The sequence below is a fragment of the Protopterus annectens genome, chromosome 3.part0 (assembly GCF_019279795.1).
Source record: "Protopterus annectens isolate FY-2018-M chromosome 3.part0, PAN1.0, whole genome shotgun sequence".
Lineage (NCBI taxonomy): Eukaryota > Metazoa > Chordata > Ceratodontiformes > Protopteridae > Protopterus > Protopterus annectens.
In genome coordinates this window covers 1183096442-1183108987 of record NC_056731.1, presented here as the reverse complement: position 1 = coordinate 1183108987, position 12546 = coordinate 1183096442, and the positions used below count along the sequence as shown (strand labels likewise).

At 39.7% G+C, this 12546-nt stretch overlaps 1 protein-coding gene across 1 annotated transcript in view; it reads right to left on the bottom strand.

The window, feature by feature from the left end:
- LOC122797013 (synaptonemal complex protein 2-like) overlaps nt 1-12546 on the bottom strand; it is a 256765-nt gene that overhangs the window by 114955 nt on the left and 129264 nt on the right. Inside the window, exon 5 of the mRNA XM_044065783.1 lies at nt 4935-4987. Coding sequence (XP_043921718.1) covers nt 4935-4987 — 53 coding nt within the window. The remainder of the gene's footprint in view (nt 1-4934; nt 4988-12546) is intronic.

The window sequence follows — 12546 nt, the reverse complement described above, 5'->3', positions numbered from 1 at the left end:
GGCCTGCAATTGGAACCCACTAAAGACACTTCCCTTGAAGAAGCTGTGCTTTTCTTCAACACCACCTTCCTAACTATTCTTGATAATCATGCCCCATCACATCTAAAGACACAAGACAAAAATGATTCTTAGAAACAAAGCATGGAAAAATGGCGACCAACAGACCTTTAGACACCTTTATAGTAATCTCCAACAAGCTAACCACAACAACCCTCAAAAATTCTGGTCAACCCTTAACAGGCTTCTACACCCTGGACAGACTACCACTCCTTGGATCTGAAAAGAATTAACTCTTTCTTTATTGATACTATTAACTCTTTGGCCTCACACCTCTCTAGTGACAACACTAGTATCCCCGATCCTGCCACCTCCAAACTACCAGCCTTTAGGCTACAACCCATCTCCACTGCCATTATACAAAAATGTATTAAACTCAAATCATGGACCCCCTCAGCAGACCAACTCCCATCTGAATTCCTTCAAAAATCAGCCGTGGAAATTGCCTACCCCATATCTATTCTTATTAACAGAACCATAAATGAAGAAACCATACCTGACATCTGGAAAATCTTAATTATAGGCCCATTGCGCTCTTGTCCCCACTAGCAAAAATCATGGAAAAATGTGTCCATTATCAGTTAATGGACCACCTAATAAAAAATAACATTCTCACTCCCTGTCAACATGGCTTTAGGCCCTTTCATAGCACAACCACCGCTCTCCTCACCTTTACAGACCAATAATTGTACCCTGTCTTCAGCTCTCTTCATTGACCTATCTAAAGCCTTGATATGGTCAACCACTCTATTCTCTTAAAAATTCTTGAATCTCTCCTTAGAATCTAAGACTGTCCAATGGTTTTGTTCCTATCTTACAAACAGGAAACAAGCTGTTCTCTGGGATAATAAACTCTCATCCCTTCTCCCCCTCTCTATTAATGACTTACAAACAGCTATCCCCAGGCTACTTGTATACAATATGGATGATTCCACATTAATTTGCTCTGCTAAATCCATCTCTGAACTTCAAACTATTACAAGTTGAAACTTGGTTCTCAAAAAAACCAAACTCCTACTCTTTACCTCTATTAGACTTTACTATCCTATCTAACAATGGAACCATTATATCACCTGACCCCGATACCAAACTGCTAGGTGTCACGATTGACAACAACCTTACCTTTGATTGTCATATCAACAATACCATTAAATCTGTAAACAGGAAACTTGGCTCTCTTTATAGAATTAAAACTTTCTTAACCTCCCAAGCCAAAGCTACTCTTGCCCACTCTCATCTTATCTCGACTCTTCTCTATGCCTCACCAATCTATAAAATAATCTCTCAAAATTATGTTCATTAATATAGCTAGATTTGTCACTGGTCAACCCTTCAGAACTCACCACTGTCTGAATCTGCAGCAACTTAACTGGCTTGAATTGTCTAACATGCTGCTACAGTCTCAACTGACATTTGTCCAAAAGCATTCTACCAACCTCAAAACACACCTATACTCTCTAACCTCATAACCCCCTACTCTAATCTGAACTCCCTCCGTTCATCAAGTAAGCTGCTAGTTACCTTAACCAAATCCAATAACCTAGCAGGTGATTCCTTTCTCGAACACCATTGGAAAACACTGGAATCAATTACCTACTGAACTTACTTCCATTGCATCTACTGTTCTGTTTAAACAAAACTTAGAATTTACCTTAAAAGCCACTGGATGTGTCCCTGCTCTAATCCTGACTAAAGTAATTTGCTCCATCTAATCCATCTCTCTCTCCCTACTTTTCTTTCCATCCTGCTTCCTCTCTTTTTCTTTCTATCTCTACCTCTGTGAAGTCCTCCTCTTCATCTATCCTCCTTATGGCTAGAAATCTCTTCCACACTAGTATTTCTCTTTATTCTTGCTCTCTCATTTTTCGCTGCTTCTCTCTCCTTGATCTTTGAGCTCTCTTCTTGGTATTAAAACATGTTAGTTTATTCATCTGGATGTTACTTTTTCCCTAGATTGTCAACTTCCTCTTCTTTCTTTTGACAACTTTCTGTCATTTCTCTTGCCCTGCTCTTACTCATACTATTCTTGTTTTTAGAAATAGGTAATAATGTGTATTATGATTTATTTTTTGTGCTTAAAATGTATTTCCTTTTTTAAATGTGGAGCTTTTCTCCCCGGGCCTCTGCTGAAAATGGAAATATATCCAGTTGGACTAGCCCGGTCAACAAATGTAAAATAATAATAAATAAAAATAATAAAATAGTATTTAGTCCACTCTTGAGTGAGACTTTTTGCCCTCAGAATAGTCAACGCAATTTATATATTCACAATGAGGTGAAAGGACGGGAACATGGAGAATTTTTCAGGTCCTCTTTTGTAACAAATTTTTCCATTGATCACACTGCCATTGTTGATGTAGTGAGGAAGAACTGGACTATTTTTAGTAGCCAAGGGGATATAATTGACAAGATAGGGCCATTCCCTAGTGTAATTTTTAGAAGGGATAAGACTTTTAAGGAGTTATTGCAGAGTACCAATAATGTTGGAGTTCGGCAAGGTAGGGGTACTCGTGTGTTTTTTGCATAGTGTATACGTATTCTTTCAGTGGACAAGATAAGCATTAAAGGAATAAAAGTTTATGCAAAAGGGAATTACTCATGTATCACGAAAGGGGTGATATATGCAGCTATTTCTTGTCAATGTGCAGGGTTTTACATTGGTAAAACCAAGAGGAGTTTCAAGGATAGGGTTTATGAACACATTTGCGATATAAGAATTGCTAGACCCAATAGTGCTTTATATAAACATGTTTCACAATTTCCCGGTCACACATTTAAATTTTTAGTTGTAGAAAAAGTTGCACCAAATCCACGGGGTGGCCCATGGGAGGATATACTTAATTTTAAAGAATTATGGTGGAAAATTAAATTTAATGCCACCAACTCACCCAGTCTTATTGATAGTGGTAGTATAACTAAGCCTTCTGAAATTGCGTTCATTGTTTGGTTAATTTAAGCAGTAGGAAAGGTTTTTATTGTTTTTATAACTATTTATGTAAGCTTTAAATACATGTATTTTTTATTTATTTATTTGTATTTTTTACTACGAAGTATGAAATAGCTTGTATTGATGTTAATTTGCTTGTTTAGTGGTCAGAGTCAAAAGTTTGAATAATGTCATGTGATGTCTTTTTACTATAAATATTTGGAGGTTTAATGATGTACTTATTCTGAAGAAGTCAGGTGACGGAGCTGACAAAAGCACTCAATAAACGGTTGGACATTACTTTGTTTGGCGTGGACTGTTTCTCTGCTGGTTCTACTGCATTTATCTGGTTTGGTTCCTCATGGTTCAGACTTTATCAGATTATAGGCAGAGACAAAGAAATGGGAGGGGGGTTCTAAGCGTCCAGCATTGGTAGAATGTGTAAAAGAATCTAAAACAGAAACTGCCATTAAAAAAAGAATTAGTGCAGCATATCAAATATTGCATAATAACTATAAGAATCAATCAGAGGAGGTTAGAAATGACTGGGAAGGGACACTGGATAAGCAATTCACAAAAACAATGGGAGGGATATCTGTATATCTCCCAAATACGCAACAAAATCTAGAATATTTAGAATTTTTGCCTGGAAATGTTTACACAGATATTTTTATACCCAAAGTGTAACTGGTTTTCTTAAGGGAATCTTTCAGCACAGTGTTTTCTTCTTTGAATTAAAAACAAAACGCCACACAAGTGCACATGATAACATACCTACGTAACTTTAGGAGGTAATTTAGACAGTGATCACGCTGACCCAATGCAGAGATGGATAAAACAAAACTTTGTGCTGCAAAACAAAAATAACGTCTTTGTACACCCAAACTAAAAATGCCTTTCCAGCTTTTTTTCTCTAATCACTATGGAAAAAAAGGAAAATTAAGATTATGTATGTCTGCTGTGGCGACCCCTAACCGGGAAAAGGATGTTTACGGCCATCCAACTTATTCACTTAAAAGATAGATTTCATGTCTGAATAGAATTAGAAATTTTTTTAAACTTTTCTCCCTCCTTTAGCACCTCTCATACTGCAGTGGATTTTGTCAAGTCACTGCTGCAAAAACAATGATTTTAAAAGATATTTTTTTTATCTGATTGGAAGGTAAAACAGCATTTTGAAAATGAAAAGAAAACCAGCTTCACAGAAAATAGATACATTTTGGCTTTAACAGATAACTGTTTAGAACTCAGGATTCCAACTGCTTCCAGAATGAAATGTAAACACTAAATGACAGTTTTGTTAGTCACTATGAAAATATGGCAGGCCAGAACCTCCAGTGATAGTCTCGTGAGACCGACCAAGTGATGGCTTTCAAATTATATTTAAAAATAAGATGAATAGTTTTGGCAAATATTATCAATATAACTGCATCTTGCAAAGCTAACAGTTCTTTTGCTTCAATACTGTTTTAAATGTAATTTTACTAATAGCATTTTTAGCACTGCAATGGCAAACAGCCAACATCAAATATATTCTCTGATGCCACTGTCTAGAACATTAAACCCTAGAAAGTTCCAAATATATTGCAGCCAAGCCATCTTTAATCAACATATCAATAAGCGTTGCCCTGTATTTCAGCATACATTTATGCAAACAAGTAGGAAAAGCCAAAGAAAAATGCAAACAATGACAACAATAATTCATGTAAGTATCCGATACATTATATGGAGGGCAAGGGAGAAAATACAAATACTTCAAATATGTATTGAATAAGAACACATTATACCACTAAATTAAGAAATAAAGAAGCACATTAACCAAGAGGAAATACCTGACCTTCATGTTCAACAATGAGAAATCCCATCACTGTATTACAGCTCTTGCCGTTTTAACTGGCTTATCTTAACACTATTATGATAATGCCAAAGTCCATGCAAGATAAGTACTCACTTTCTTTTGTCTCCAAGGCTCTCATTCATTTCATTAAGAAATTTTCTGCAGTCCTTAAAAGTGAGAAAGAGAACATTATTAGGGAAGCTGCATTTAAACATGTTTTTGAAAAGCAGTTCTAAACCCATTCAAGCATGTTCTGTGAAATGATCCGGGTCTAGGGTGGGCTGATTGTAATCCAGCAACTGCTCAAATGCATTCAGAAAGCACATTACAAAACTACAAACTATGCTCGTGCAAAGTTTCAATGGCGGGAACTTACAAAATGGAAATAATGGTTTGTTTAAAAAAATCCTTTGTCCTGCTATATGTTTTAATGTGAAAGATATGGCAGTGAAAATGTGGCACTGTATATGTAAACCAACTCCACAGCATTTGGTCCTATGTCCCAAATGATGTGGCCTGACTTGCAGCCCAGTTGCTGGAGAAGCCAGCTGGGGCAGAGATGGAAATGAGTAGCAGAAACTCTATGCTAGGTCAGAGGGGTGTTGCTGATTGATTCCTACAAGCGTTCCTCCTGCGGGAAGATTCCAAAATAAAAAATAAATCCTGAAGCAGCTTCAACCATGGATTCTAGGAAATGTTGCCTGTCAAGAAATAAACTCAAAAATCACAGGGGAGATTATATACTCTTACATAGTCTAACATAGTGGGACAATGTACCTTTCCAGTCAACAAAGTTGTGGTAGGTTATTAAAAGTACAAAAATAAAGACTACCCCTCCCAGTGTCCTGGGATACCAGAGACTGGAGAATGCATCAGTAGGGGATGGGACTTGATGTTCACAGAACAGATAAGGGCCAAAATAACTAATGATTTAAAATACTCTAGGTTGACACTTCATGCCAAAGATACTGCAACAAATGCTGAGAAAGGGGAAAAAACAGTATACTGTGCTCTTAACTTATGCTTACGTTAATTTTGTATAATCTTTACAAAACATTGCTTCTGCCACAGATATAAGAAATTTAATGGATGACTGCAGCAGTAAGCAATTACCATGGGTGAAAGTGTTATGAATAAAAAAAAAAATCAGAAATAGTCCATATAGATTTTTCACAGTACTAGCTCAGTGACACTTCACTTGATGGAATATATTTAGAGTTTGCTCTTGCAGCTACAATGTTTATGACTAGCAACCTGCCACCTGTCATTCAGTAGCAGAAGAGATAAAAAAAAAAAGTGCAACTCAGAGGAGGAGCTTTGCAGAAGTGCTACTTGCAGTACAAGTAGTGTGTGTACAGTATGAGCTGACAGGGGCAGTACAGTGGGCACCATCAGCATCACTTCACAGCAAGAGGTTGTCTGCTTCAGTTCTCCACTGGGATGCCTTCTGTATGGAGTCTGCATGTTCTCCATGTCTGAGTAGGCTTTTTGGGGGGACCCAGGTTTCTGCCTACATTACAAAGACATGTGGTAGGTAGCCTGGCAAGGTTTAAATCCTCTAAGAATACGCAATTTGGAAGAAGGGTCTGGCAATCTGCTACTCCCCCTTGTCAAATACTTATGAATGGCAGTGGCTGCTCAGTCACTACAGGTGTCAGCTGCATTGTGTAAGAATGGTAAGGTCACCTGCACAGGTAAGATGAAAGCTCTAATCCACAGCACCTCCCTCCTGCACAAATGCTTACATAAGTAACATGAAGAATGTGCACAAATTGAGCTCTTAGAACACATCTAAAATTCATGTCTTGTTTGGACAGATAGGCATTTACTCATGTGTGTCTTACTTGCACATAAATCATGTAATGTTAACTGCTAATGATGATGAGTTACAACTATACTTTTGTACCATTTCTCTAAGTGCCACAGCTTAGTACCATCAATGTACAGCAAGGCGTTTCACCTCACTTATTGGTGCCAAGTTCCACACAAGTGCAACTGTGTACAAAATACATTAGTAAATATCACCTTAGAGTGATGCACTCTGCACAGAGCTACGTTATTCTATTCTTTCTGCACACTGCTATGGGAGACTGTCATAACACTTTTCCCCTGATTATATACCTTCAGATTCAAGATATGTCTCTCATAGTATGTTTTCGATGTTAGCCTGCAAATTTAGCAGTATCATACAGTGAAAAAATATTACGATCTGCATTATGATGAGAATTACATCAGTAAGATTCGTCTTTATGGATCCAATGGCAGTCAAACAAGGACATATCTGGTATAAACCACAAATGATTTTCTACAGTTTGCATGTGTTGTTACTATATGATGGCCTGTCTACCTGAATTTTTGAGCTTCTGTCAGTGAATGGGATGATGAGAGTACATCAAAATGTTACAGTTTGATGCCTATATATTACTTATCTCCTCTTACTAGAAATCAGGATATTCACAAGATCACAGGATCATACCACGTACAAGATTACCATACCAGAGGCCATATGCACCTTGCCAATAACAACTCACAGGCTCTGATACCATTTTTCACCAAGGAAGGAAGGCCAGTAAGCCCAGACATAAATGTAAGGGTAATGACTCCATCTACGAACCTTCCTCTCTGAAGATATATTTGGAGACTAACCCTGTACGGTTTTATATTAAAGTCAAACATTCCTTTTCCACACAGATATATACACTGTATGGAGAGAGAATAGGTTTTATATAAAAAAAACTTCTAAATCTGTATAATCATATATTGTGTTCCCTGAAATGTGTATAAGCATACCACCATCTTGATGAAGAATTTTAAATTTAGATATTTGCTAGAGCATTATTGGTTCTCAGAAATCTATAGAGTAATGGAATGATACAGATAATCATTAGATTTATTTACAAGAAGGACTCACTTCATCTAATGGTATGTATGTCCAACTTTGTTGCTAAATTTATCAGAAGGTTATGTCCTATTAATTCCTATGGAGAACTGACTTACTACCTTAGTCAGTTTTTGCATCAAATGTCTTACAGTGTCAGAAGCCAGTGTGAAGAGAACTGCAACTAGGGCAGAGGAAAAGAGGGTGGCTATACCAAGCAAAAGCTTCAGGAGGGCCATGATCAAACAGGAGCAAATAATCCAGCAGCCCAATGCGTTCATTTATAAATGCTGATACTGCATTTGTGGCATACCGCAATTTCTTTGATCACAAATTGTGGACAAAGGCACAAATAAGGGGCAAATGTCCCCAACTGGGGACAATTTTTAAATATTACTCCAATTCACTTAAAGTTAATAAAACAGTTCTAAACAATATAAATTATTTAGTAAAATCAGTTATGTTCCTCCTAAAATGGACAACACAGAGATATGACTTGTGGTAATGGCTGAAGTGTTCAGAGTGTGGTAGTTTGTTTAGAGAATAGCTGCTTCACAACACACACACACACACACACACACACACGCGCGCACACACACACACACACACACACACACACACACACACACACTTCCCCTTTAAAACAGTGGTGCTGTGTGGTTACATGTAGGAAGGAGAGCATTTGTAATACTTTGTGTTGGTTAAGGATGGAATGCACACATTGAAGAACAATCTGCTGCTATTTACTGAAATGTTCACTGTGCGATATCCATCACAAAGCAGCATACTTGCTGCTCATTTCACAGACTGGTGCATAGAAATTGTCATGGCACGCACTCTGTCCTGTTCCATGCACCCTATCTTCTCATTTTACACACAATTGTACTGGAGTGGGAATGTGCATGTGATGAGGGTTCTGTGGCACTATACTCATATAAACACATCCCAGGCTGCGTTTTACACAAACTTCAGAACGAACCGGCTCCCTACTTAAGCACCATGTTCAACAATAGCCTTGCATCAGGCTTTGTGCCCAGTGAATGGTGCACAGCAACAGTTATCCCACTCCACAAAGGGGGAGCTACCACTGATCCCGGGAACTATCTACCTATTAGCCTGACGAGCCTGGTCTGCAAGGCCATGGAACATATCATCATGGAACCCATAAAGACAATGGTAACCTTCAAACTCTGTATCCAACCCAGTTCGGGTTTGTGAAAGGCAGATCATGCCTCCTGAACCTGATCGATTTCTTTGAGGCAGTCACTAAAGCCGTAGATGAGGGTAAGGTGGTTCACACAGCCTATCTTGACCTCGCCAAGGCTTTCGACACCATTCTCCATTCTGGAATTATAGCTAAATTCACTAAACTAGGTATAAATCCCTACGTCACAAGATGGGTTGCCAACTGGCTCACTGACAGAACCCACACTTTAAAAGTTGCAGACTCCAAATCTGACCTCAAACCAGTGATAAGTAGAGTACCACAGGGTTCAGTCCTGGGACCTCTCCTGTTTGGTATCCTTACTTCTCTGAAGTACAGGCTAACACAGAAGGCCTCTGGCTAATGAAGTTCGCAGATGACTGCAAACTAGAAGCCATAGTCAAGTCCCCAAATGATGTGGACATCCTACAGAAGGGCCTTGCTGAGACAGATGCCTGGTGTCAGAGCCATGGCCTCAAGCTCAATGTCAAAAAGTGCAGTGTCATCCCCTTTGGTAAAACCTCTGTACCCATGAACTACCACATAGGCAGCAATCTACTTAACAACGAATGTGTGATAAGAGACCTTGGGACCCAGGTGGACAGTAGTCTCTCCTTTGATAGTCACATCGCCACATTAGTCAGGAAGTCCTTCTACGTGGCACACCTCATCATAAAAGGGTTCTCATCCAGGAAAAAAAGAGGTCATTGTTCCCCTCTACTCGACACTCATTAGACCCATTATAGAGTACAAAGCCCCTTTTGGAATGTACCTCACAAGACATCTGCAGCAGCTGGAAAGGCCACAGAAGTACCTCACAAAGAGGGTTACTGGCCTCAAACAAATGCTCTACACTGACCGTCTCAAAAAACTCCAGCTTTACTCCATAGCATATCGCCTACTCAGAGGTATTCTCTGCCTAACATATAAAGCTATGTCAAACCCAAAGCTGTTGGACACGCTACACCTAAAGAAATCCCAATCTCTCCGAGCTACGCACTCTAGGGACCTAAACCTTGTCACCACAATAAACAGGACATACTGGAGGGAAAGATTCCTGTCTCAGAGACTTCCCATACTCTGGAACAGGCTACACCCCAGGGATCACTTCTGTGTCTTTGCTCGACAGTGGCACAGGAAAATAACTTTCTTAGGTGGCATAAGCCAGGGAAACTTGTTGGCTAGGCTTATGTAGGCCCTTGGGCCAATAGCCTAGTACCTACCTATGAACCTATAGCAGTGTTGGATAATGTATATTTGGCACAGGGCATTCTAAACCAACATTCCACTCCACTGTAAGTAGATGACTGTGCTCATGTCATGGGGCTAGGAGTACACATGGTTTGGAAATGACTATATTGTGCTTTACGTTTTTGCCCTAACTTGGCTGCATTTTTTTCAGTGTGCAGGCAGACACCTAGTGGGGCAAAATAATTTCTGCAATAAACAAAAAACTATGCACATTTATAGTGCCAGATCTGCTAAGTCTAGACTGACTGGCATCAGCAATACCATTCACATGCATTTGTAACTCACTGTTCATGCACGTATAGCAATATTACCTTCTGTCAGACTGTGTGAGAGGGATTTGTTTAGTAGTTTACAATAAGTGATTGTTTTGCACTGACATCTTCCACGGTGGCACAAATGTATAGATAAGACAGCATCTGGCAGGAGAGCAATAGAGACTACATAATGCAAGTTTAATCTTGGCTCTCTCCCATTCCATATACACGATTAGATTCTTTTCTCAGTAGTATTTATTCAGGAAGATTATGCTAACCAAACTAATTGCAATGTAATGAGATTAGTGCACTTTATATTCATTTTGTGTGTTAGACTATACGTTGCAGTATGCAGTCTGCAGTTACCTTAGGACAACATATTTTGAGTGTGCAAATTATGAACAGCTGTAATCTGTCAGATGGCCTCATCTACTGTGATGATTAGTACCTAGACTTTCCCACATACACAGAGTATTAGGCTCTGTGGATACATGACAAAATTCTCAATGGCATAGAAGTCATGAGGCCGATTGCCAAAACCTAAATGTCAATACTGGAAATTTTGAAGTACAGGGAGGAATGGAAAACCTGGTGTGTGATGTGGTGCAGCACGGATTGAGGAATTGGTCCTATCCTTACTGTACTGTGAACTCTTAGTATATATAACTCAATAGGCTGGACAAGCAGAAGGTTAATGTTAGTTGCCTGTCAGGAGCCAGAATCCACCATATAACACAAGCACTCAGGTCACTCCAGAACAAGACTCTGTCATTGTTCATGTTGGTGTGAATGACCGGAGACGTACCTCCCTGGACTACATGAAAAGAGACATGGAAGAGCTCTCTGATCATGTAGCCCAGGTGGGTATGACCCTGAGTAGCATCCTACCCTCACCAAGAATGATACCTCAGTATAACAAAAAAATGATCAATTTCAACAATTGGCTAAGCTTCTGGTGTCATTCAAAGGGGATCCAATGTGTGTCAGCCTGGGACGACATGCTCAACAAGCCGCATTGCTTCGCAAGACACGGCTTGCACCTATCACCCTTAGGCTTTCAAATACTGGCCAAGGCTCTTGCTGCCCCCATAGTACCTTTTTTAGGCAAGGCTCAAAAGTCAAACCCACCTCCGTAAACAGCACAATTAACAAAAAACTGAGGGTTATGCTACTCAATGCCAGGAGTTTAAAATCTCAAAATGCACACGCTCAAAGCACTCCGCAGTATGCAGAACAGACATCTGTGCAGTAACTGAAACCTAGTTCAAGGCTCCAGAGAGCACCCCAGCACTACCGGGCTACAACTCATACCACACGTTTCGACCACAGAACACGGACCGAAACACAAAAGGAGGGGGTGTATCCGTATTCATCAAGGATACCTCCACCTCCAGGTTAGTGGCGCAGCATACCACCTCTGAGATCATCCATGTGCAACTAACATCGGGCAAATCTGCAATGCAAATTGTGGCCTGCTACAGATCACCCTCCATAACCCAGGACCACCACTCCACCTTTCTGGAGACACTGGAAAACATGAAGGTCCTACCAAACACCCTGATATTGGGTGATTTCAATTACTCTACCATTAACTGGGAAAACTACTCAAGTACAAACTCCCAGGCCCAGTGCTTCCTGGAATTTATCAACTCAAACGCCCTGGATCAGCTGGTAAACTCCCCTACCAGAGGTGAAAACATATTGGACCTGGTCATCACCAACATGGGCGACAGGTGTTCCACACCGGAGGTCAACCTGTCACTGGTTAGATCAGACCATAAACTAATCACTCTGGATGTCCACACCCCACCACCACCCCCAACTAAAAAAAACACAGTAAAAAACTTTTCTAAAGCAAACTTTACCTTACAAAAGACAGAGGTGGTAAGTTTCACAGCCCCCACGCTAAAAGATAACGCTGCCCAAGATGCAGAAACCTTTACAAATGCACTCTATGAGCACCTAACAAGGATGCATGGATCATGCCATCCCTACCAAAACCAAGACTCACTCCTCTAAGTGAAGGAAACCAGTCTGGTGGACCCCTGCCATAAACAGGCTATACAATAGGAGGAGGAAACTAGTTCATAAAAAAAGCAAATCCCAAGAAGGAAAGACATTCCTGATCAGTATCAGTAA